Source organism: Nomascus leucogenys, chromosome 17 (assembly GCF_006542625.1).
Source record: "Nomascus leucogenys isolate Asia chromosome 17, Asia_NLE_v1, whole genome shotgun sequence".
NCBI classification, from domain to species: domain Eukaryota; kingdom Metazoa; phylum Chordata; class Mammalia; order Primates; family Hylobatidae; genus Nomascus; species Nomascus leucogenys.
The window spans coordinates 48,000,959-48,027,696 of record NC_044397.1 but is presented as its reverse complement, the minus strand read 5'-3'; the positions used below and the strand labels follow the sequence as shown (position 1 = coordinate 48,027,696).

Below are 26,738 nucleotides of genomic sequence, written 5' to 3'. Positions count from 1 at the left end.
GCTCATCATAATGTTTTGGTGGAAATTGTCAGGCATATTCCAGTATAGATCTCCCATTCAATGGCTAGAAGATAAGAGAGCAGCAGAGATGAAAGAGGAACCTTACTTTCTGTTAAGGTGTAGTCTGGATTGAAGAGACGACCCAAGCAGGCTTTGTGTGAGCAGTGAGGCTGTTTATTCACTTAGGTGCGAGCTCACACAAAGCCTGCTTGGGTTGTCTCTTCAATCTAGACCACGCCATAGCACACATTTGATGCTGAAATCCGGGATAGGGGAACTCCTTTGGGAGTCGTGTCCCCTAGCCCCTTCCCCCGACTTCTTGAAGAGACCCACCCGCGACCTCGGTACCTCCGACCAGCTCTGTAAAAGCCCCGCCTCTGCCTTCGGATAGGTAAGAGACCTCCATCCTTTCTCAAACTTTCCTTTTCTTAGAGAGCAGAGGACACTCACTGTCCGTGTTTCCTAAATCTAACTTTGGTCATGGATTATCTCTGGGAAGACAGACTTCCCTAGGTGACTGGTCAACCACAGGGGCATGTGCCTTGGCCACTCATCCACTGCACAACCCAGCTGGGGACACCCGCTGAAGGTCCTTGTGGTTGCTCTCCTCCTCGTTTCTCTCTCTCTGTTTCTCTGTTTCTTCAGTCCTCCACTGTTCATTATGGGCACCCTTCCGCCCTCCATTCCTCCTTCTTCTCCCTTAGCCTGTGTCCTTAAGAATCTAAAACCCCTCCGTTTTTCACCTGATCTGGAACCTAAACATCTCATTTTCTTCTGTAATGTGGCCTGGCCCCAATATAAATTAAACAGTGGCTCTCAGTGGCCAGAAAACAGCACTTTCAATTTCTCTATTTTGTGGGACTTAGACAACTTTTGTCACAAAATGGGCAAATGATTTGAAGTTCCATACATCCAGGCATGTTTTACACTTTGGTCCCTCCCCAGCCCTTGTTCCCAATGCGATTTGTCTCAAATTCTCCTTCTGTCCCTCCCGTCTGCTCCCCTACCACCCTCTGGCGACAGCGAGCCTCCCTGTCCACAGACCCTTCTGATATCTCTCCTCCCTGCCTGTCCGACTCCGGTCCCAACCCTTCTCCAGACCCCAGTCCCCCTTCTACCCATACCGTGCCTTCCTATATCCCTTCTGTCCCTGCTGTGCCCCATACCCGATCTGGCTTACAATTTGGTCCCACTTCTAATCTCCCTCCTCCCACCCCTCTATTTCCCCTTTGAGAGGTGGCTGGAGCTGAAGGGATAGTCCGAGTTCATGTTTCTTTCTCCCTGTCTGACCTGTCTCAGGTCAGCCAGCATTTAGGTTCTTTTCCGTCAGACTCCACTAAATATATCCAGGAATGTCGATACTTAACTCAGTCTTTTAACCTCACCTGGAGTGACTTAAATGTCATCCTCACTTCTACACTCACTCCTGAAGAATGGGAGGGTGTTTAGGCCCTAGCTCAGTCCTATGCATATGACCGCCGGCGCCTTGAGCCAGGTCTCCAGGAAGGTGCCAGGGAGGTCCCCTGTGAGGACCCCCAGTGGAACTATCAAACAGGATCTCCTGGTATGGCCGGGCGAGATTATATGATCACTTGCTTAGTAGAGGGCCTCCAAAAAGCTGCATATAAGGCTGTCAATTATGATAAGTTAAAAGAAATCACTCAGGGCAAGGACGAAAATCCAGCCCAGTTTATGGCCCATCTGGCCGCCACCCTCGGACGGTATACAGCTTTAGACCCTGAAGGGCCAGGGGCCAGAATGCCGACTCATGCATTTTATTACCCAGTCAGCTCCCGACGTTAGAAAAAAACTTCAAAAATTAGAGTCTGGCCCTCACATCCCACAACAGGATTTAATTAACCTTGCCTTTAAGGTGTTCAGTAACAGGGAAGAGGTAGCTACCTGGTGGCAGCGTGTTTCTGAATTACAGATGCTTGCCTCCGCCATAAGACGAACCCCAGCCACACCAATGGCCTGTAGGGATTTCAAGGTGTCCTGACCGCAGCGCCCAGCAGCCCCTCCAGGGCCATGCTTCAAGTGCCATAAAAATAGTCACTGGGCCAAGGAATGCCTGCAGCCTGGGGTTCCTCCTAAGCCATGCCCTGTTTGTGCTGGCCCTCACTGGAAGTCAGACTGTCCAACTCAAGCTGCCATCCCTAGAGCTCCTGGAGCTCAACCCCACAGCCCCCTGGCTGACTCCTTCCCTGATCTCCTCGGCTAGGCGGCTTAGGAATGACACTGCCCGAACACCTCAGAGGCCCCATGGACCATCATGGACCTTGGGTAACTCTTAAGGTGGAGGGTAAGTCCATCCCCTTTTTGATCGATGTGGGGGCCACCCACTCCACCCTGCCCTCCTTTCAGGGACCTGTCTCCCTAGCCTCCATGACTGTTGTGGGAATTGACGGCAAAGCCTCCAGACCTCTCCAGACTCCACTGGTGTGGTGTCAACTAGGTCAGCACTCCTTTTCGCACTGCTTTTAGTCATCCCCACTTGTCCAGTCCCTTTCCTTGGCCGAGGCATCCTAACAAAACTGTCTGCCTCCCCCACTATTCCTAGGCTACAGCCACACCTCCTTGCCACCCTTCACCCCAACCCCTCGCCATCCCCACAAGCTCCTCTAGCATCTCCCTTCCTCAACCCCAGGGTCTGGGAAATCATCTCTCCCTCCGTCACTACAGATCACTCCCCCCCTCATCATCCCTTTAAGGCCAAACCATCCTTACCCTGCCCAATGCCAGTACTCTATCCCTATGCCACCCCTAAAGGGCCTAAAGCCTTTTTACCCGCCTTTTACAACGTGGCCTCTTAGTACCCATTAACCCTCCCATCCTTCCCTTTCAAAAAACTAGACAAGTCCTACAGATTAGTTCAAGACCTTCATCTCATCAATCAGATTATACTTTTCATCCATCCTATAGTGCCAAACCCATACACTGTCTTGTCCACCACTACCTATTATTCCATTCTCAAACTAAAAGATGCCTTCTACACCATTCCCCTGCACCCCTCCTCTCAACCTCTTTTTGCCTTCACCTGGACTGACGCTGACACCCATCAATCCCAACAACTAACCTGGACCATTCTTCCCAGGGCTTCCGGGATAGCCCTCATTATTTTTAGCCAAGCCCTTGCCTGCGACTTACTTTCTTTTCAGCCTGCGTTTTCCTACCTCATCCAGTATGTCGATGATCTTCTCTGCAGTCCCTCCTAGGAATCCCCCCAACAGAATATCCTCCTACTCCTTCAGCATTTAGACTCTAAAGGGTACCAAATGTCCCCTTCTAAAGCTCAGATTTCTTCCCCTTCTGTTATTTATCTCAGCATAATTCTCCATCAGCACACCTGCACTCTTACCGCTGACCATATTCACCTAATCTCCCGGGCCCCAGTCCCTTCAAAAACAGCAGCTTCTCTCCTTCCTAGGCATCATTGGGTACTTCCACCTCTAGGTACCTGGTTTTGCCCTCTTAACAAAACCCCTTTATAAGCTTACAAAAGGCAACCTAGCTGACCCCATAGACCCCAAAACCTTCCCTCATTGATCCTTTCACTCCCTGAAAAAAGCTCTTGAGACAGCCTCCTCACTAGCGCTCCCCGACTCCACCCAGCCCTTCTCTCTCTACATGGCAGAGGTAAAGGGATGTGCAGTTGGGGTCCTAACACAAGGGCCAGGCCCACAACCGGTGGCCTACTTATCTAAACAACTTGACCTCACAGTCCTAGGCTGGCTGCCCTGTTTACGAGCTGCAGTGGCCACTGCCCTAATACTCCTAGAATCCCTCAAAATCACTGGTTACACCTTAGTTACCCTCTATAGCGCTCACAACCTGTGGAGTCTCATTTCTTCCTCTCACCTCACACACCTACTCTCCTCCTCCCATCTCCTCCAGCTTTATTCGCTCTTTATTTTAAACCCCATGCTAACCATTACTCTTGGACCCAATTTTAACCCAGCCTTTCACTTAGCACCCAACACATGTCCTGAGCCACATGACTGCATCTCCTTAATACACATGGCATCCTCCCCCTTTCCTCACATTTCTGTTTTTCCAGTCCCAAACCCAGACCACACTTGGTTTATCGATGGTAGTTCTTCAAGGCCCAACCAATTTTTGCCAGCCAAGGCAGGTTATGCTGTTTGTTGTGTCCCACACATCTGTTATCGAGGCTGCTGCACTTCCACCCTCCACCACCTCTCAGCAAGCTGAACTAATTGCTTTAACTCACGCTGTCTCTCTCTAAGGGAATGGACGTCAATATTTATACTGATTCCAAGTATGCTTTCTACATCCTTCATGACAGTGCTGCCATCTGGGTGGAAAGAGGTTTTCTAACCACACAAGGGTCTTCCATTATCATTGCCTTTCTCATAAAGGCCCTCCTTAAGGCTGCTCTCCTGCCAGCCAAGGCTGGAGTTATCCACTGCAGAGGACGCCAAAAACCAACAGACCCTATCACTAAAGGAAATGCCCATGCCAATAAAACAGCAAAAGAGGTGGCAAATGCCTCAGTATCTGCAGACGTTCCAGTCTCTGCTCCAAAAGACCAGTATGTTTCTTTATCATCTATCATCCCTACCTACTGCTCTTCTTCTGAAAACCTGCTCTACTAGTCCTTTCCAACTCACAAGGCAAATGGTTCTTAGATCATAGAAAGTTCCTTCTTCCTGCCTCCCAAGCACAATCTATTCTCTCATCCCTCCATGACTGCTTCCATGTAGGGTATAAGCCTTTGGCTCACCTCCTAGGGCCCCTTATTTCTTTCTCATCGTGGAAGTCCATCCTTTTTTTTTTTTTTGAGACGGAGTCTCGCTCCAGCCCAGGCTGGAGTGCAGTGGCGCAATCTCGGCTCACTGCAAGCTCTGCCTCCTGGGTTCATGCCATTCTCCTGCCTCAGCCTCTCCAAGTAGCTGGGACTACAGGCGCCCGCCACCACGCCCGGCTAATTTTTTTGTATTTTTAGTAGAGACGGGGTTTCACCGTGGTCTTGATCTCCTGACCTCGTGATCCACCCGCCTCGGCCTCCCAAAGTGCTGGGATTACAAGCGTGAGCCACTGCGCCCTGCTAGGAAGTCCATCCTTAAAGCAATCACCTCTCAATGTTCTGTCTGCCACTCCACCAACCCCCAAAGTTTTCTTAGGCCCCCTCCTTTCCCAACACATCAGGCCCGAGGGTTTACTACTACACAAGATTGGCAAATTGACTTCACTCATATGCCTCGTGTCAAAAAATATAAGTACCTCCTAGTTTGGGTTGATACCTTCATCAGATGGGTTGAGGCCTTCCCTACTGGATCTGAAAAGGCCGCAGCAGTTATTACCTCTCTTCTAACAGATATTATTACCTGTTTCAGCCTCCCTACTTCCATCCAATCTGACAATGGTCCAGACTTCATTAGCCAAATTACCCAGGCAGTTTCCCAGGCCCTTGGCATCCAGTGGAATCTCCACACCCCATACCATCCTCATTCCTCAGGAAAGGTTGAAAGAGCCAACGGCGTCTTAAAAACTCACCCTCCAACTCCGAAGGACTGGACTGTTCTCCTACCACTTGTGCTTCTCCGGATCTGAGCCACCGCCCATGAACCTACCAGGTATAGCCCATTCGAACTCTTACATGGTAGTACTTTTCTACTCGGGCCCAATCTCATCCCAGACACCAGTCTTCTTGGGGACTATTTACCAGTCCTCCAACAGGCTAGGAATGAAATCTGTCAGGCTGCCAACCTTCTTTGACCCACCCCAGATACCCAGCCATATGAGGACACTCTGGCCAGACAGCCTGTCCTGATAAAGAGCTTAACCCCCTGATCTCTACAACTTCGGTGGACAGGACCCTTCCTGGTCATTTATGGTACCCCAACAGCTGTCCCCTTACAAGATCCTCCTCAGTGGATTCACCCTTCTAGAGTAAAGCTGTGTCCATCTGACACTCAGCCTGACCCTTCTTCCTCCTCTTGGAAGTCGCAAGTACTCTCCCCGACCTCGTTAAAACTCACCCAAATCCCTGAAGAAACTTAAATGTCCTGCTTTTGTCTGCCCTGCTGCTTCACCCTCTTCCTCCACTGTATCTGCCAAGACATCTGGTTTCATCCCCAAACTCCCACCTTAGATTCTCTCTTAAACTGGATAGATGATCTCATCTTTTAGGGCGCTCTGTATAACTTCTCTCCAGATGAGACGCCTCTATTTACCTTCCTACTCACTCTTTATCTATCCCTCCTGCTCCTTTGGCTACCTGGCATGGCCGCACTCCCACTTCCAGTAATGCCTAATTACCTCTACAAAACTCTCAACCCACTCTCTGTTAAACCAGTCCAACCCTTCTTTGGCAAAGGACTGCTGGCTTTGCATTTCTCCATCAGCTACCACTTACGTTGCCACTCTCATTCCCGCAAAAAACTGGGTAGTTACTAGCTTAACCTACCACCCTCGTAATGAAGGAAAAAGCCCCTTCCAACTCCCACATATGCAGTCATTGGCTGACTTCTCCATCAATGAAATGACTGAAAATACCCTGACAGGACGTGCAGTTCAACTTTTACGCTCCTACATGTCCAGCCTCACCCATTAAACAAGTAATGAAAAGCCCATACACGGCCCTGTGACTACAAACACTATCTTAACTTTCCAAGCCCCTTTATGCATCCAACACAACCTGTCATCAGGCCTACCTCTAGGTCACCTACTGTTCTGTCAGTGCAACTACGCCTTGCAGCTTCAAGCCCCAACTGACTATATTAACTTCCAGGTCTCCCAAATGGCTACACTCAAACAGCCTGTCCGCTTCTTAAAGCCCCCGGAAGTCATCAGCACCTCTCTGCTTAACAAACAATCTAGGTTTTGTAATGGCAGGCATACGCACTGCATGACCATTCACGCATGGACCTCCTGCAGCAGTACTCCCACCACGGATGAATGCCTCCTTATCCCCTCTTTTGATTACCCTTCTGAGTGGCTCCTAGTAGATACAAAATGATTTTTCCTCCAGTGGGAAAATAAAACACAAGGAGCCACTCAGCTTATCCCAAACATCCCTTTTCAGCCGCTTACCGGGGCCGCCTTGGCAAGTACCCTAGGGGTGTGGGAAAATGAAAACAAATTCACACACCTTTTTAACATACACAGCCAGTTCTGCCTACCCAGCCAAGGCATATTCTTCTTGTGTGGAACTTCAACCTATGTCTGCCTCCCCACTAACTGGACAGGCACCTGTACCCTAATCTTCCTAAGCCCCAAAACTGACATTGCCCCTGGAAACCAAACCTTACCAGTCCCTGTCAGAGCCCAAGTCCATCAGCATAGGGCCGTGCAGATAATACCCTTGCTTATAGGACTAGGAATTAACAATGCCACAGGAACTGGAATAGCAGGTTTGTCCCCTTCCCTGTCCTACTATCATACACTCTCAAAGGATCTCTCAGACAGCCTACAAGACGTAGCAAAATCCACCCTTACTCTCCAATCCCAAATAGACTCCTTAGCAGCAGTAACTCTCCAGAACCACCGTGGCTTAGACCTCCTAACCGCCGAAAAAGGTGGGCTATGCACCTTTTTTTAGGGGAGGATTGTTGTTTTTCCACCAACCAGTCTGGACTAGTATGAGATGCTGCCTGGCAGTTAAATGAAAAGGCTTCTAAAATCAGGCAACGTCTTTCAGACTCTTCACACCAATCTTTGGAGCTGGGCGTTGTGGCTTCTCCCTATAGCTGGGCCCCTCATTTCCATCATTCTCCTTCTCCTATTTGGACCCTGCCTCTTCCGTCTAGCCTCTCAGTTCCTACAAAATCTCATTCAAGCTACTACCAGTCAATCTATGCGACAAATGCTACTCCTAACTGCCCCTCAATGTCACCCCACCCCAAGATCTCTCTCCCAGTTAGGGGTCCGTGCCACCCCAAGTCCCGCTCAAAGAATCCCTGAGAAACATCGCCCCGTCCACTTCTTTTCTTATTAAAACAAAAAGACAGGAATGTCATATCCCACAAATATGGCTGCATTATTGCCAGCAGGCCGTTATTGATGGTCGGCCATTAAGAACTCTGTGGCCGGCACATACGCCTCCAGATTTCCTGGAACCAGAAAACCTGCAACAACCAAAAACCACAAAAGAAGAATAATGGGTTTCTGTTCCAACTGGTCGATCAACTTCTTGAGTCAACAAGTCCCAAAACCATGTTGTAATTTTCCACCCGCCACTTTGCCCTATAAAGACTGCTCTCCCTCACACCTCCGGGCTGACTCCCTTTTCCGATTCAGCCCACTAGCACCCAAGTGAATAAATGGCCTCGTTGCTCACACAAAGCCTGCTTGGGTCTTCAATCCAGACCACGCTGTAATACACACTTACAAAATTCTGCTGAGAATATGCCCCCCATTATTCATAATGCTCATGTTTTTCATACTGAGGGTAGCTGTGCACTTTGGGTTTTTACAGAGAAATGTGTTTTAGGGGAATATTTTCTGGCTGACTTGTTCAATCATATCTAATCTGAGATTTTTTCTTAAGATGCTTTTATCTTCTTTTTTTTTTCTCTCAATATAATCATTTTCAGAGTGAGCTGTTTTTCTCTTGAATGCATTGGGTGTCTGTTTTGGAAGCCCTATTACTATCCCATGGTGTCTGTGAATGAGGTGGGCTGTCACAGTGAGAACTCTTGGAGCTATCTCTATATGGACTCATGCTGGAAATCCAGCAGAGTGATTTCCATGTCACCATTATAAATAAAAAAACTGAGGCTTAAACACCACACCCATTCCCATTATTGTAAAGGTGCAATTCTACCCAGGAGGCCTGCAGGCTCTCCTCCTGCAGCTCAGGCTTCATTCTCTGATGTGGCATTGAAGTGCTGCTGTGGCAATTGGGGTTATATATAGGGTGCCAGGTGTGAGCTGTGTGCTGGGGGCTCTGCCTCAGTGGCAGATGGTAGGAGTCAAGAGGACACAAGCCACCAAGAGACGGCAAGCAGGAGGCACCTGGCTTTAAGTTGCAGAATTACCTTTTGTCATGAAGATGTGAAAAGTTTATTTTGTCATTGATTATAACCAATTAGCATATATGGATGACCTCCCCAATTACCAGGTGAATTTATGATGAACTATGTATGACATGTGCTGTAAATTTTTCTACTTGTGGACTAATTATGGTGACCGTCTTTCTGTCTTTGCAGTCTCTTAAGCAGATTGTGATGCATGTCACATTCTGGTTGAATTGTGTAATAAAACGGTTTTCTTTCTGTTCTATCATTGTGGAGTTACTCTGGAGCTGGAGAAATTTTTTCTTTTAGTTATGTTTTCCAAACACTGTCTAGAATTACTACACACGATATAAACATACATGGTGCCAACCAAGCTTTAATCCAGAGGAGGCTTTTCCTTTCAGGCTTCCAGTCAACTCACGATTGTGCTGCAAAATGCATGCTGTCCCCTAAATATGCAGGCAGAATTGTGTCTCTGTCTATTTGGTGTTATAGTCCTCAACAGTCACCTCTAGAGAGCTAGGCCAGATTTCTACATACTTCACAGCGCAGCAATTAACCATTTTACCTCTTTCAGTGACTCTTGTATCTTTAGACCAGAAACTGCTTCAGAGATCATGGGACCCAGAAACCCAGAGTAACATGTGTGCATTAAGTAGAGAATCTCCATTTTTTTTCCCTTCCTCCTCTTTTTTTTTTTTTTTTTTTTTTTTGAGTTGGAGTCTCACTCTGTCGCCCAGGCTGGAGTGCAGTGGCATGATCTTGGCTCACTGCAACCTCCACCTTCTGGGTTCAAATGATTCTCCTGCCTCAGCCTCCTGAGTGGCTGGGATTACAAGCGCGCACCAAGACGTACAGCTAATTTTTGTATGTTTAGTGGAAGGCGGGATTTCACCGTGTTGGCCAGGCTGGTCTCAAACTCATGATCTCAGGTGATCTGCCTGCCTCGGCCTCCCAAAGTGCTGGGGTTACAGGTATGAGCCACCACACCCAACCCCTTCCTCTTCTTAAAATACCCACAAATGTGCAGATGACACTTAACTGCTACTGCACCCATCCAGGAACTAAATTTGCAGCTCCAAATTCTGAATCAGGGTCTTAAGATTTGAGAAAAAATAAAACCTTTTATCTGAGAAATGCAAATTCTTTTAGTTATAAGATTCAGAGACATTAAAATAATACCACAATTATGTATTTCTCTGTTCTTTGAGCTATGAATTTATCTCTTGAAACTGCTTGCTATTGCCACAAGTAGCTATAAATTAATAATGACACACTGGATCCTGTAACCCACACCCTATAGCTTAACAATGTTTATCCAATCAATAGTCAATGTTTTTTTTTGGAAACAAATGAGAGTTTCTGACAAACAACTTTGTATCAGCCCATCCTCTTTCCTTCTCTTTTTGCCTTTACAAATCCACTTGTAGCTGTGCTAATCAAAGTGTAGATTCCTGGCAACGTGAATCTTTGATCCCAGGTTTTACAATTCCCAATCTTGGCTCAAAATAAACTCTCTACTTACATTCCTGTAGCTTCAGCTTTTTCCTTTCAAGTAGACATATTATTTAGAATGTGCTAGAGCAGCCACTATGAGGCAATCTCTCCTTTGGTTGTACTCCACCTGCTGTAATACCCAAGAATGCAGAGGCAGGCTGCTCCCACCTAGAATCTGTACATGAGATCTGGCCTCTCCCTGGTATTTACAAGACAGGGCCAGACTCTGGATTGAGAATGTACGGAAAACCAACAGGAGGCATTTTCTGCATTGTGAGATGTCAACATGGACATCTTAAAGCTTCCCTTTGAGAGTGTTGCTCTTAGAACTTTTCAGATCTTGTTCAGTGACCTGCTACAGTTATGTGAGAGGATCCAGGTGTAAACAGAATCTGTTGACAGATTCTGTAAGCATAAACAAGCATCTTAGGGGTGAGAGATGAAGGCCACAAAGTATTGAGAGTCATGATCACAATTATACTTACCTGTAAAATGTAATACTGGACTAGAGTATTTTTGTCTTTCCTTTTGCCCAAGAGCTAGCTAATCAGGACCCGTAATCTGGAGCTCCACTGTGGCAGTTCCACTTTCTATTTGGAATCAGCCCGAGTCTCTCCTGCCTGCCTTATCCTTGGGCCATCAGCCCAGGGTCACTGGGAACTCTCTCACAATCACCTAGGCATCTTTGAGATATTTGAGGATGTCCAGAGCAGAATTGTGTCAGGTTGAGAAGAGAGGTTAATTCTGCCTCTGTCTCAGTGTAAGAGAAATGAGTCATCCTGTGTTTGCTCCTCCCCTCATACAGGAGATGTCTTTGGTTGGTATCCAGTTGAGAGTTTCCCAGTTTCCTGGTAGTTGGGTGAAAAACAAGGAGGAGGTCTGGAGACTCAAGCAGATAAACTAATTGGTACCATTTCATATGGCCATTAGAAAAATAGATAAAGCAGTCATGGTCCCTACCATCTAGGAACTGTTAGTCTAGACTAGCAACTGAATACATGGTTGAATTAAGCATCATATGGTTGGCAAAGTGAATAGATGTGTGGGAAAACGTGTGGGCTTTATTTGGCCACTTTCTTTATATTGTTGTGACTTCTGAGGTCATTTGAATGAATGTTTGTGGACACAAGAGTTTTAAATATTTTTATTTCTTTTACTTTGCTAAGAATACATATTTATCTTATAATAAAGTTACCCTAGAAAACCCCAGGAGATTTGCTTAAGTGGCTAATTAGTATATTTATACAGTTGATGGGTTGAGCAGAGTAATATATAGGGTTTACTCCCAGCTGCAGTTCTGTTCAGATTCACCCTTTTTGGAGGCTTTATTTAGGTCTGGCCCCACCCTGGAGTCTTGCCTCACAGAACTGATTAGAAGAGATCAGAGTTTTGGCTGGTGCCTTTCTGGAGTGGGTGCTAACAATTTCCGAATTCTACAAGGAGATAAATGGGAAAAAAAAGTATGCATTTTAGGGTCCTAATTTTAAAAATTTTTTATTAAAACCAGTGCTTGCAGAGATATTCCATTTAGCAACGTGTTTTCTATTCCTGCAGATCCAGTAGTTTCCCACAAGTCACAAAAAAGTAAATATAAACACAGTGAAAATTTCTCTAAACCACATTAAACTGTTCTTTTCTGTATCCCTCTCATCTGTCTATATTTAGCTTTTATCCTATACTTTTTTTATTCTTTTTTTTTTGAGACGGAGTCTCTGTTGTCAGGCTGGAGTGCAGTGGAGCAATCTCAGCTCACTGCAACTTCTGCCTCCTGGGTTCCAGCAATTCTCCTGCCTTAGCCTCCTGAGTAGCTGGGATTACAGACATGTGCCACTGCACCCTGCTAATTTTGTATTTTTAGTAGAGATGGGGTTTCACCATGTTGGTCAGGCTGGTCTCAAACTCTCAACCTCAGGTGATCTGCCTCTGCCTCCTAAAGTGCTGGGATTACAGGTGTGAGCCACCACGCTTGGCCTAATTTTTGTATTTTTAGTAGAGATGGGGTTTCACCATGTTGGCCAGGATGGTCTCAATCTCTTGACCTCATGATTTGCCCGCCTTGGCCTCCCAAGTACTGGGATTACAGGCATGAATGACCGTACCCGACTATCCTATGCATTTTTAAAAAAATTCAGTGACCGCTCATGGCCACTTGGTAAATGTGTGTGTGTTTGTGTTTTTCAGGAACCATTGACATTTAAAGATGTGGCCATAGAATTCTCTCTGGAGGAGTGGCAATGCCTGGATACGGCACAGCGGGATTTATATAGGAATGTGTTGTTAGAGAACTACAGAAACCTGGTCTTTTTGGGTGAGGATAACTTCAATACACAATTCCTAAAATACCCTTAAAGTTTTATTTCTCTATTTTTGTAGACTGTTTTCTGGTAATTTATGCTTTGCATAAATGAGTTTCAAATCTCTGTTTTCAAGAAAATTTTTGAGATTTCTTTGTGTAGAAAATAATTCCTTCAAGATGTTTCATCTTGACCTGAACTTTTCACATTAGTGAGCTAATCTGTATTTTTCACTCTAGATTAGTGATAATTCCAGAAATTTAGTGGCATGAAATATTGTTACTCATGCCTTAAAATCTAATTTCCAACACCAATTTTTGATTCAATAGTACCAGATAGTAAAATTTAAAACCTACAAATTTAAAATATTTTCTAAATATTTAGAAATATATGTTATAAATTAGTATTTATTCTATTACATCCTCTTTACTGAGCACCTTACTGCATTGGTAATTGGAGAATATGATTAAGATTCATGTTATTTATTTTCAATAAAACAGGTATTGCTGTCTCTAAGCCATATCTGATCACCTGTCTGGAGCAAAAAAAAGAGCCCTGGAATATAAAAAGACATGAGATGGTAGCCAAACCCCCAGGTAAGTGAGAGTGAAAGTGAATACAACGGAAGACAAAGATCAAAGGTCAAAGGTCAAAGAAAAAGCCAGTCCTTAAAATACGATTTGGGAAGCTGTGTTCCAAATGAAATAGTTTCTGGAAAGCCTGAGTTTTTTTTTCTTTTGCTGTCACATAGGAGCATCTTCTGTCTTATGCTTTTAAATTCTCTAAGGATTCTACTTTCCCTTCAGTGATCTTCCTTCAAGTTCACAGTGAGAGCCAAAGTTCTTTTCATGGCATATACGAGACTGCGCAATCTGACTCTTTTTTATTGTTTTGGGGTACACACATATATCTGCATAATTTTGAAAACCTCTATGTTAAACTGTTTTTTAAGTTATTTTTTGCATCATATCTGAAATATATGAGTAGTGGTTTCTGTTCCATTGGGTTTTCTTTTTTATTTGTTCATTTTTCTGCACATTCCATTCTGTTTTTATTACTACAGTCTTGAAATATAGTTTGAAATTATAAACTATGATGTTCTTCTGCTTTGTTCTTCCTCAGTTTTTTTTTTTTTTTTTATTATACTTTAGGTTTTAGGGTACATGTGCACAATGTGCAGGTTTGTTACATATGTATCCATGTGCCATGTTGATTTCCTGCACCCATTAACTCGTCATTTAGCATTAGGTATATCTCCTAATGCTGTCCCTCCCCCCTCTCCCCACCCCACAACAGTCCCTGGAATGTGATGTTCCCCTTCCTGTGTCCATGAGTTCTCATTGTTCAATTCCCACCTATGAGTGAGAACATGCGGTGTTTGGTTTTTTGTCCTTGCGATAGTTTACTGAGCATGATGTTTTCCAGTTTCATCCATGTCCCTACAAAGGACACGAACTCATCATTTTTTATGGCTGCATAGTATTCCATGGTGTATATGTGCCACATTTTCTTAATCCAGTCTATCGTTGTTGGACGTTTGGGTTGGTTCCAACTCTTTGCTATTGTGACTAGTGCCGCAATAAACATACGTGTGCATGTGTGTTTATAGCAGCATGATTTATAGTCCTTTGGGTATATACCCAGTAATGGGATGGCTGGGTCAAATGGTATTTCTAGTTCTAGATCCCTGAGGAATCGCCACACTGACTTCCACAATGGTTGAACTAGTTTACAGTCCCACCAACAGTGTAAAAGTGTTCCTATTTCTCCACATCCTCTCCAGCACCTGTTGTTTCCTGTTTTTTTAATGATGGCCATTCTAACTGGTGTGAGATGGTATCTCACTGTGGTTTTGATTTGCATTTCTCTGATGGCCAGTGATGATGAGCATTTCTTCATGTGTTTTTTGGCTGCATAAATGTCTTCTTTTGAGAAGTGTCTGTTCATGTCCTTTGCCCACCTTTTGATGGGGTTGTTTGTTTTTTTCTTGTAAATTTGTTTGAGTTCATTGTAGATTCTGGATATTAGCCCTTTGTCAGATGAGTAGGTTGCAAAAATTTTCTCCCATTGTGTAGGTTGCCTGTTCACTCTGATGGTAGTTTCTTTTGCTGTGCAGAAGCTCTTTAGTTTAATTAGATCCCATTTGTCAATTTTGGCTTTTGTTGCCATTGCTTTTGGTGTTTTAGACATGAAGTCCTTGCCCACGCCTATGTCCTGAATGGTATTGCCTAGGTTTTCTTATAGGATTTTAATGGTTTTAGGTCTAACATTGAAGTCTTTAATCCATCTTGAATTAATTTTTGTATAAGGTGTAAGGAAGGGATCCAGTTTCAGCTTTCTACATATGGCTAGCCAGTTTTCCCAGCACCATTTATTAAATAGGGAATCCTTTCCCCATTTCTTGTTTTTGTCAGGTTTGTCAAAGATCAGATAGTTGTAGATATGCGGCATCATTTCTGAGGGCTCTGTTCTGTTCCATTGATCTATGTCTCTGTTGTGGTACCAGTACCATGCTGTTTTGGTTACTGTAGCCTTGTAGTATAGTTTGAAGTCAGGTAGCATGATGCCTCCAGCTTTGTTCTTTTGACTTAGGATTGACTTGGCGATGCGGGCTCTTTTTTGGTTCCATATGAACTTTAAAGTAGTTTTTTCCAATTCTGTGAAGGAAGTCATTGGTAGCTTGATGGGGATGGCATTGAATGTATAAATTACTTTGGAGAGTATGGCCATTTTCACGATATTGATTCTTCCAACCCATGAGCATGGAATGTTCTTCCATTTGTTTGTATCCTCTTTTATTTCATTGAGCAGTGGTTTGTAGTTCTCCTTGAAGAGGTCCTTCACATCCCTTGTAAGTTGGATTCCTAGGTATTTTATTCTCTTTGAAGCAATTGTGAATGGGAGTTCACTCATGATTTGGCTCTCTGTTTGTCTGTGATTGGTGTACAAGAATGCTTGTGATTTTTGTACATTGATTTTGTATCCTGAGACTTTGCTGAAGTTGCTAATCAGCTTAAGGAGATTTTGGGCTGAGACAATGGGATTTTCTAGATATACAATCATGTCATCTGCAAACAGGGACAGTTTGACTTCCTCTTTTCCTAATTGAATACCCTTTATTTCCTTCTCCTGCTTGATTGCTCTGGCCAGAACTTCCAGCACTATGTTGAATAGGAGCGGTGAGAGAGGGCATCCCTGTCTTGTGCCAGTTTTCAGAGGGAATGCTTCCAGTTTTTGCCCATTCAGTATGATATTGGCTGTGGGTTTGTCGTAGATAGCTCTTATTATTTTGAGATACGTCCCATCAATACCTAACTTATTGAGAGTTTTTAGCATGAAGGGTTGTTGAATTTTGTCAAAGGCCTTTTCTGCATCTATTGAGATAATCATGTGGTTTTTGTCTTTGGTTCTGTTTATATGCTGGATTACATTTATTGATTTGCGTATATTGAACCAGCCTTGCATCCCAGGGATGAAGCCCACTTGATTATGGTGGATAAGCTTTTTGATGTGCTGCTGGATTGGGTTTGCCAGTATTTTATTGAGGATTTTTGCATCAATGTTCATCAAGGATATTGGTCTGAAATTCTCTTTTTTGGTTATGTCTCTGCCAGGCTTTGGTATCAGGACGATGCTGGCTTCATAAAATGTGTTAGGGAGGATTCCCTCTCTTTCTATCGATTGGAATAGTTTCATAAGGAATGGTACCAGTTCCTCCTTGTACCTCTGGTAGAATTCAGCTGTGAATCCCTCAGGTCCTGGACTCTTTTTGGTTGGTAAGCTATTGATTATTGCCTCAATTTCAGAACCTGTTATTGGTCTATTCAGAGATTCAACTTCTTCCTGGTTTAGTCTTGGGAGGGTGTATTTGTCGAGGAATTTATCCATTTCTTCTAGATTTTCTAGTTTATTTGCATAGAGGTGTTTGTAGTATTCTCTGATAGTAGATTGTATTTCTGTGGGATCGGTGGTGATATCCCCTTTTTCATTTTTAATTGCATCTATTTGATTCTTCTCTCTTTTCTTCTTTATTAGTCTTGCTAGCGGTCTATCAATTTTGTTGATCCTTTCAAAAAAACCAGCTCCTGGATTCATTAATTTTTTGAAGGATATTTTGTGTCTCTATTTCCTTTAGTTCTGCTCTGATTTTAGTTATTTCTTGCCTTCTGCTAGCTTTTGAATGTGTTTGCTCTTGCTTTTGTAGTTCTTTTAATTGTGATGTTAGGGTTTCAATTTTGGATCTTTCCTGCTTTCTCTTGTGGGCATTTAGTGCTATAAATTTCCCTCTACACACTGCTTTGAATGTGTCCCAGAGATTCTGGTATGTTGTGTCTTTGTTCTCGTTGGTTTCAAAGAACATCTTTATTTCTGCCTTCATTTCATTATGTACCCAATAGTCATTCAGGAGCAGGTTGTTCAGTTTCCATGTAGTTGAGCGGTTTTGAGTGAGTTTCTTAATCCTGAGTTCTAGTTTGATTGCACTGTGGTCTGAGAGACAGTTTGTTATAATTTCTGTTCTTTTACATTTGCTGAGGAGAGCTTTACTTCCAACTATGTGGTCAATTTTGGAATAGGTGTGGTGTGGTGCTGAGAAGAATGTATATTCTGTTGATTTGGGGTGGAGAGTTCTGTAGATGTCTATTAGGTCCACTTTGTTTAGAGCTGAGTTCAATTCCTGGATATCCTTGTTAACTTTCTGTCTCGTTGATCTGTCTAATGTTGACAGTGGGCTGTTAAAATCTCCCATTATTATTGTGTGGGAGTTTAAGTCCCTTTGTAGGTCGCTCAGGACTTGCTTTATGAATCTGGGTGCTCCTGCGTTGGGTGCATATATATTTAGGATAGTTAGCTCTTCTTGTTGAATTGATCCCTTTACCATTATGTAATGGCCTTCTTCGTCTCTTTTGATCTTTGTTGGTTTAAAGTCTATTTTATCAGAGACTAGGATTGCAACCCCTGCCTTTTTTTGTTTTCCATTTGCTTGATCTTCCTCGATCCCTTTATTCTGAGTCTATGTGTGTCTCTGCACGTGAGATGGGTTTCCTGAATACAGCACACTGATGGGTCCTGACTCCTTATCCAGTTTGCCAGTCTGTGTCTTTTAATTGGAGCATTTAGCCCATTTACATTTAACGTTAATATTGTTATGTGTGAATGTGATCCTGTCATTATGATGTTAGTTGGTTATTTTGCTCGTTAGTTGATGCAGTTTCTTCCTAGCCTCGATGGTCTTTACAATTTGGCATGTTTTTGCAGTGGCTGGTAGTGGTTGTTCCTTTCCATGTTTAGTGCTTCCTTCAGGAGCTCTTTTAGGGCAGGCCTGGTGGTGACAAAATCACTCAGCATTTGCTTGTCTGTAAAGTATTTTATTTCTCCTTCACTTATGAAGCTTAGTTTGGCTGGATATGAAATTCTGGGTTGAAAATTCTTTTCTTTAAGAATGTTGAATATCGGCCCCCACTCTCTTCTGGCTTGTAGAGTTTCTGCCGAGAGATCAGCTGTTAGTCTGATGGGCTTCCCTTTGTGGGTAACCCGACCTTTCTCTCTGGCTGCCCTTAACATTTTTTCCTTCATTTCAACTTTGGTGAATCTGACAATTATGTGTCTTGGAGTTGCTCTTCTCGAGGAGTATCTTTGTGTTGTTCTCTGTATTTCCTTAATCTGAATGTTGGCCTGCCTTGCTAGATTGGGGAAGTTCTCCTGGATAATATCTTGCAGAGTGTTTTCCAACTTGGTTCCATTCTCCCCGTCATTTTCAGGTACACCAATCAGACGTAGGTTTGGTCTTTTCACATAGTCCCAAATTTCTTGGAGGCTTTGTTCATTTCTTTTTATTCTTTTTTCTCTAAACTTCCCTTCTCGCTTCATTTCGTTCATTTCATCTTCCATCAGTGATACCCTTTCTTCCAGTTGATCGCATCTGCTACTGAGGCTTCTGCAATCTTCGCGTAGTTCTCAAAACTTGGCTTTCAGCTCCATCAGCTCCTTTAAGCCCTTCTCTCCATTGGTTATTCTAGTTATCCATTCTTCTAATTTTTTTTCAAAGTTTTTAACTTCTTTGCTATTGTTTTGAATTTCCTCCCGTAGCTCAGAGTAGTTTGATCGTCTGAAGCCTTCTTCTCTCAACTCGTCAAAGTCATCCTCCATCCAGATTTGTTCCGTTGCTGGTGAGGAACTGCGTTCCTTTGGAGGAGGAGAGGTGCTCTGCTTTTTAGAGTTTCCAGTTTTTCTGCTCTGTTTTTTCCCCATCTTTGTGGTTTTATCTACTTTTGGTCTTTGATGATGGTGATGTACAGATGGGTTTTTGGTGTGGATGTCCTTTCTGTTTGTTAGTTTTCCTTCTACCAGACAGGACCCTCAGCTGCAGGTCTGTTGGAGTTTACTAGAGGTCCACTCCAGACCCTGTTTGGCTGGGTGTCAGCAGCGGTGGCTGCAGAACAGCAGATTTTCGTGAGACCACAAATTCAGCTGTCTGATAGTTCCTCTGGAAGTTTTGTCTCAGAGGAGTACCCGGCCGAGTGAGGTGTCAGTCTGTCCCTACTTGGGGGGTGCCTCCCAGCTAGGCTGCTCAGGGGTGAGGGACCCACTTTAGGAGGCAGTCTGTCCGTTCTCAGATCTCCAGCTGCGCACTGGGAGAACCACTACTCTCTTTAAAGCTGTCAGTCAGACAGGGACATTTAAGTCTGTGGAGGTTCCTGCTTTGTTTCTGTTTGTCTGTGCCCTGCCCCCAGAAGTGGAGCCTACAGAGGCAGGCAGGCCTCCTTGAGCTGTGGTGGGCTCCACCCAGTTCGAGCTTCCTGGCTGCTTTGTTTACCTAAGCAAGCCTGGGCAATGGCGGGCGCCCCTTCCCTAGCCTTGCTGCTGCCTTGCAGCTTGATCTCAGACTGCTGTGCTAGCAATCAGTGAGACTCCGTGGGCATAGGACCCTCCGAGCCAGGTGCGGGACACAATCTCCTGGTGTGCCGTTTTCCAAGCCCATTGGAAAAGCGCAGTATTAGGGTGGGACTGACCCAATATTCCAGGTGCCGTCTGTTATCCCTTTCTTTGACTAGGAAAGGGAACTCCCTGACCCCTTGAGCTTCCCGAATGAGGCAGTGCCTCGCCCTGCTTCGGCTCGCGCACAGTGCGCTTCACCGACTGTCCTCCACCCACTGTTTGGCACTCCCTAGAGAGATGAAACCGGTACCTGAAACTGAAATGCAGAAATCACCGGTCTTCTGTGTTGCTCAGGCTGGGAGCTAGAGACCAGAGCTGTTCCTATTTGGCCATCTTGGCTCCACCCCCTTGTCTCTTTCTTCTATGTGGCTCTTTGCATTGTGCTTACCTGGGGCACTGCACACACTGAACTCCTTTATAAATTTTCCACAAATATATTTTGGTCATTATGTGTTTGTTACATTTATATGTCTATGAAGAAATTAGAGCCTGTGGCATTTTGCTATGCAATCTGGCTTATGTAGTTTGTATAATTTTATAGATTAGATTTGTAAAGTACATTTATCTGAGTCCAGCAAGTGGAGTAATTTCTTATTTTTATTTCTTTCAGTAATGTCTTTTCATTTTGCCCAAGACCTTTGGCCAGAGCAGAACATAAAAGATTCTTTCCAGAAAGTGACACTGAGAAGACATGGAAAATGTGAATATGAGAATTTACAGTTAAGAAAAGGCTGTAAACATGTGGATGAGTGTATGGGGCACAAAGGAGATCATAATACAGTTAACCAATGTTTGACAGCTACCTCAAGCAAAATATTCCAATGTAATAAATATTTGAAAGTCTTTGATAAATTTTCAAATTCAAATAGATATAAGAGAAGACATACAGGAAACAAACACTTCAAATGTAAAGAATGTAGCAAATCATTTTGCATGCTTTCACAACTAACTCAGCATAGAAGAATTCATACTAGAGTGAATTCCTACAAATGTGAAGAATGTGGAAAAGTCTTTAACTGGTTCTCAACTCTTACTAAACATAAGAGAATTCATACTGGAGAAAAACCCTACAAATGTGGTAAAGCCTTTAACCAGTCCTCACAACTTACTCGGCATAAGATAATTCATACTGAAGAGAAACCCAACAAATGTGAAGAATGTGGTAAGGCCTTTAAACAGGCCTCACACCTTACTATACATAAAATAATTCATACTGGAGAAAAACCTTACAAATATGAAGAATGTGGCAAAGTCTTTAGCCAGTCCTCACACCTTACTACACAAAAGATACTTCACACTGGAGAGAAACTCTACAAATGTAAAGAATGTGGAAAAGCTTTTAACGTATTCTCAAATCTTACTAACCATAAGAGAATTCATGCTGGGGAGAAACCCTACAAATGTAAAGAATGTGGCAGAGCTTTTAACATATCCTCAAACCTTAATAAACAGGAGAAAATTCATACAGGAGAGAAACTCGACAAATGTGAAGAATGTGACAAAGCTTTTGACCGGTCCTTAAAACTTACTGCACATAAGAAAATTCTAATGGAAGAGAAACCCTACAAATGTGAAGAATGTGGCAAAGTCTTTAACCAGTTCTCAACTCTTACTAGACATAAGATAATTCATACTGGAGAGAAACCCTACAAATGTAAAGAATGTGGCAAAGCTTTTAACCAATCTTCAAACCTTACTGAACATAAGAAAATTCATACTGCAGAGAAATCCTATAAATGTGAAGAATGTGGCAAAGCTTTTAACCAACACTCAAACCTAATTAACCATAGGAAAATTTATTCTGGAGAGAAGCCATACAAATGTGAAGAATGTGGAAAAGCTTTTAATCGATCCTCAACCCTTACTAGACATAAGAAAATTCATACTGGAGAGAAACCCTACAAATGTGAAGAATGTGGCAGAGCTTTTAGCCAGTCTTCAAACCTTACTGAACATAAGAAAATTCATACTGGAGAGAAACCCTACAAATGTGAAGAATGTGGCAAAGCTTTTAACCGATTCTCAACCCTTACTAAACATAAGAGAATTCATACTGGAGAAAAACCCTATAAATGTGAAGAATGTGGAAAAGCCTTTAATCAATCCTATCAACTTACTAGACATAAGATAATTCATACTAAAGAGAAACTCAACAAATGTGAAGAATTTGGTAAGGCCTTTAAACAGTCCTCACACCATACTATACATAAAATTATTCATACTGGAGAGAAACCCTACAAATGTGAAGAACATGGCAAAGTTTTTAACCAATCCTCAAACCTTACTACACAAAAGATAATTCATACTGGAGAGAACCTCTACAAATTTGAAGAACATGGAAAAGCTTTTAACCTATTCTCAAACATTACTAACCATAAGATAATTTATACTGGAGAGAAACCCCACAAATGTGAAGAATGTGGAAAAGCTTATAACCGATTCTCAAACCTAACTATACATAAGAGAATTCATACAGGAGAGAAACCTTACCAATGTGCAGAATGTGGCAAATCCTTTAACTGCTCCTCAACCCTTAATAGACATAAGATAATTCATACTGGAGAGAAACCTTACAAATGTAAAGAATGTGGCAAAGCTTTTAACCTATCCTCAACCCTTACTGCACATAAGAAAATTCATACTGGAGAGAAACCCTATAAATGTGAAGAATGTGGCAAAGCTTTTAACCAATCCTCAAACCTTACTACACATAAGAAAATTCATACTTCAGAGAAACCCTACAAATGCGAAGAATGTGGCAAATCCTTTAACCAGTTCTCATCTCTTAATATACATAAGATAATTCATACTGGAGAGAAACCCTACAAATGTGGAGATTATGGCAGAGCTTTCAACCTATCCTCAAATCTTACTACACATAAGAAAATTCATACTGGAGAGAAACCCTACAAATGTGAAGAATATGGCAAAACTTAATTCATCCTACAAGCTTACTACACGTAAGAAAATTCATACTGGAGAAAAACTCTACAAATGTGAAGAATGTGTTAAAGCCTTTAACAAGTCTTCAACCTTTTCTACACACACAAGATATTTTATACTGGTGAGAAACCTTACAAATGTAAAGAATGTGGCAAAGCTTTTAACTAATCTTCAAACCTTACTGACCGTGAGAAAATTCGTACTGGAGAGAATCCTACAAATGTGAAAAATGTGGCAAAGCCTTTAACTGGTCCTCAACTTTTACTAAACATAAGGTAATTCATACTGGAGAGAAGCCATACAAATGAGAACAATGTGGCAATACCTTTAATCAGTCCTCACACCTTTCTACTCATAAGATAATTTATACTGGAGAGGAACTCTATAGTTGTGAAGAATGTGGCAAAGCTTTTAGCCAATCCTCATACCTTACTATACAGAAATTCATACCGGAGAGAAAGTCTATGATTGTGCAGAATGTCGCAAAGCTTTTAACCTTCCTTAACCCTTACTGCAGATAAGAAAATTCATACTGGAAAGAAACCCTACAAATGTGAAGTCTGTGGCAAAGCTTTTCACTGATTCTCAACTCTTACTACATGTAAGTGTATTTATACTGGAGAGAAACCCTACAAATGTAAAAAATGTGGCAATGCCTTTTACTGGTCCTCACACCTTGCTACACATCAGACAATTTATACTTTGAGAGAAACCCTGCAAATGCGAATAATGTGGCAACACTTTAAACCAATCCTCAAACCTCACTAAACATAAGATAATACTGAAAGCTTTACAAACCTAAATGATGTGACAGTAATTTTGATAACACCTCAAACTTTCTAACATAAATCATACTGGTGAAAAATCCTAGAAATGTGAAAAATATCACAAAGCCTTTAAATGGTTGTCACACTTGATTGTAGGTAAGATAATCCATACTGAAGAAAACCCCTGGAAGTGTAAAAAATGTGGCAACACTTGTAGTAAATGCTCACCCCTTATTGCACAGGAAAGCATTTATACTTCAGAAAGATTGTAGAAATACAAAGAATGTGGAAAAGCCATTATTAGCTGTTCAGATTTTACTCAACATTAGTACGTAATAAAAGCATTATAAATGCAATTTTTGTCAAGAGATCTTTCAGAAAATATAAGCCTTTAAAGTGAAGAAGAGGAGCCAGGTGTGCTGGCTCACATCTGTAATGCCAGCACTTTGGGAGGCCGAGGTGGGTGGATCACCTGAGGGCAGGAGTCCGAGACCAGCCTGGCCAACATAGCAAAAGCCCATCTCTATTAAAACTTTTACAAAAATTAGCTGCCTGTGGTGGCAGGCCCCTGTAATCCCAGCTACTTGGGAGGCTGAAGCAGGGGAGTTGCTCAAACCTGGGAGGCGAAAGTTGCAGTGAGCTGAAGTCACACCACTACACTCCAGCCAAGGCAACAAGAGCAAAAACTTCGTCTCAAAAACAAAGCAAGGTACTCATTTTGAGGACAAACAATACAAATACGAAGAGGGTTGTAGTACCTTTACTTGTATCACAGATATTGTTGTACCCATTTTGCACTAGAGGAAAACCATGAAGCAGTTGCTCAAACATTGTTCAACACCAGAAAATTTATATTGGAGAAAAGCACTAAATGTAATGCATTTGTGAAAACATTTTTTAAAAAACTACAGCTTAGAAAACACCAGAGGCTCGTCCCTTCCTTCCTTCCTCCCTCCCTCCCTTCCTTCCTTCCTTCTTTCCTTCCCTCCTTCTTTCCTTTTCCCTCTGTGGCCCAGGCTGGAATCTAGTCGACTCACTGCACACTCCCCACCTCCGGCTCCCATGATTCTCTTGCCCCGGCCTGCGGGCTGCCTGGGATTGCTGGCGCACGCCACAACCACTGCCTGCTTTTTCTCCTTTGGCTGCAGGCGCAGTTTCGCCATGTTGGCCAGGCTGGTCTCCAGCTCCTGACCTCCAGTGCGCTGCCCGCCTCGGCCTCCTAAGGTGCTGGGACTGCAGACGGAGTCTCGCTCACTCAGTGCCCAGTGTTGCCCGAGCTGGAGTGTGGTGGCATGGTCTTGGCTCGCTGTAGCCTCTGCCTCCCAGCCGCCTGCCTTGGCCTCCCAGGGTGCTGGGATTGCAGCCTCTGCCTGGCTGTCACCCCGTCTGGGAGGTGTGGAGCATCTCTGCCTGGCCGCCCATCGTCTGGGAAGTGAGGAGCGCCTCTGCCCGGCCGCCCCGTCTGGGAAGTGAGGAGCGCCTCTGCCCGGCCGCCCCGTCTGGGAAGTGAGGAGCGCCTCTGCCCGGCAGCCCCGTCTGGGATGTGAGGAGCGCCTCTGCCCGGCGCGCATCGTCTGGGAAGTGAGGAGTGCCTCTGCCCGGCCGCCCATCGTCTGGGAAGTGAGGAGCGCCTCTGCCCAGCCACCCCGTCTGGGAAGTGAGGAGCGCTTCTGCCCGGCCGCCCCATCTGGCATGTGAGGAGCGCCTCGGCCCGGCCGCCCCATCTGGGAAGAAGTGAGGAGGGCCTCTGCCCGGCAGCCCCGTCTGGGAAGAAGTGAGCGCCTCTGCCCGGCCGCCCCATCTGGGAAGTGAGGAGCGCCTCTGCCCGGCCGCCCCGTCTGGGAAGTGAGGAGCGCCTCTGCCCGGCCGCCCATTGTCTGGGATGTGAGGAGCTCCTCTGCCCCGCCACCACCCCGTCTAGGAAGTGAGGAGTGCCTCTGCCCGGCCACCCCATCTGGGAAGAAGTGAGGAGTGCCTCTGCCCGGCCGCCCCGTCTGGGAAGTGAGGAGTGCCTCTGCCCGGCCGCCCCGTCTGGGAAGTGAGTGCCTCTGCCCTGCCACCCCGTCTAGGAAGTGAGGAGCGCCTCTGCCTGGCCGCCCCGTCTGGGAAGAAGTGAGGAGCGCCTCTGCCCGGCCCCCTCTTGGAAGTGAGGAGCGCCTCTGCCCGGCCTCCCCATCTGGGATGTGAGGAGCGCCTCTGCCCGGCCACCCCGTCTGGGAAGTGAGGAGGCCTCTGCCCGGCCGCCCTGTCTGGGAAGAAGTGAGGAGCGCCTCTGCCCAGCCGCCCTGTCTGGGAAGTGAGGAGCGCCTCTGCCCGGCCGCCCCGTCTGGGAAGTGAGGAGCGCCTCTGCCCGGCCACCCCGTCTGGGAAGTGAGGAGCGCCTCTGCCCGGCCGCCCTGTCTGGGAAGTGAGAAGCGCCTCTGCCCGGCCACCCATCATCTGGGAAGTGAGGAGTGCCTCTGCCCAGCCGCCCCTTCCGGGAAGTGAGGAGCTCCTCTGCCTGGCCACCACTCCGTCTAGGAAGTGAGGAGCGCCTCTGCCCGGCTGCCTCGTCTGGGATGTGGGGAGCGCCTCTGCCCAGCCGCCCCATCTGGGAGGTCTACCACGGAGGCCAGAAGCAATGTGGGGGCTGGACGTGGTGGCTCACGCCTGTAGTCCCAGCGCTCTGGGAGGCCGAGGCAGGTTGATCACTTGGGGCTAGGAGTTCAAGACCAGCCTGGCTAACATGGCGAAACATATGAAAAATACAACAGACCAACCAACCCAGCGACAACACAACAGGTGTACCCTGGAGTCATACTCTAATTTTTTCTATTTTCCTCCCTTTCTGATCCTTTATCCCACTTTCTTTTTCTTCCTCTTCCTTCTCCTTCTTCTTTGTCAAATAGAGGATTGAGTTATTATCATTGATCCATACAAAGTCCCTCTCTCATTTATTTTCTTTAATTCCCACCCCCCATTTCTATTCCCTGTCTTCCTATGTGCAACCTTCCTAATATGTTTGATAACGCATCTTTTTGTTTGTATGTATTTTTAGAAAATGTTTGTTTTGTGTGCAAAAAAATTAATAAAAAAAAAGAAAGAAAAAGAAAAGAAAATACCAGAGGCCTCATACTAAAATATATTTTTGCAAGTATAGTAAATATAAAAATAATTTAATCCAAAATTAAGTCTATGTAAATATCAGAGAATTCACAGTAGAAATATCTAAGGTACTGACACTTCGGACATTGCACTAAGTCAGAATGCTGAGTATAGAAAATAATTTAAAACTAAAGTTGGTAGATAATGTGTATATAACTTTAAAAGAAGTAGAATTT

At 44.3% G+C, this 26,738-nt stretch overlaps 1 protein-coding gene and 1 long non-coding RNA gene across 2 annotated transcripts in view; both read left to right on the top strand.

Annotated features, from left to right (window-relative positions):
• The window catches only part of ZNF107 (zinc finger protein 107), a 37,073-nt gene extending 13,073 nt beyond the window's left edge, over positions 1 to 24,000 (top strand). The window contains exons 2-4 of the mRNA XM_030797572.1: positions 12,660 to 12,786; positions 13,273 to 13,368; positions 20,319 to 24,000. Of these exons, the coding sequence (XP_030653432.1) occupies positions 12,660 to 12,786; positions 13,273 to 13,368; positions 20,319 to 22,645 (2,550 nt within the window). The 3' untranslated portion in view covers positions 22,646 to 24,000. The remainder of the gene's footprint in view (positions 1 to 12,659; positions 12,787 to 13,272; positions 13,369 to 20,318) is intronic.
• LOC115831011 lies at positions 2,213 to 8,303 on the top strand. Its single transcript, XR_004026559.1, has 3 exons — positions 2,213 to 2,302; positions 5,480 to 5,597; positions 5,750 to 8,303. It is a non-coding gene; the product is annotated as an uncharacterized LOC115831011 (long non-coding RNA).
• Positions 24,001 to 26,738: the final 2,738 nt, after the last annotated feature.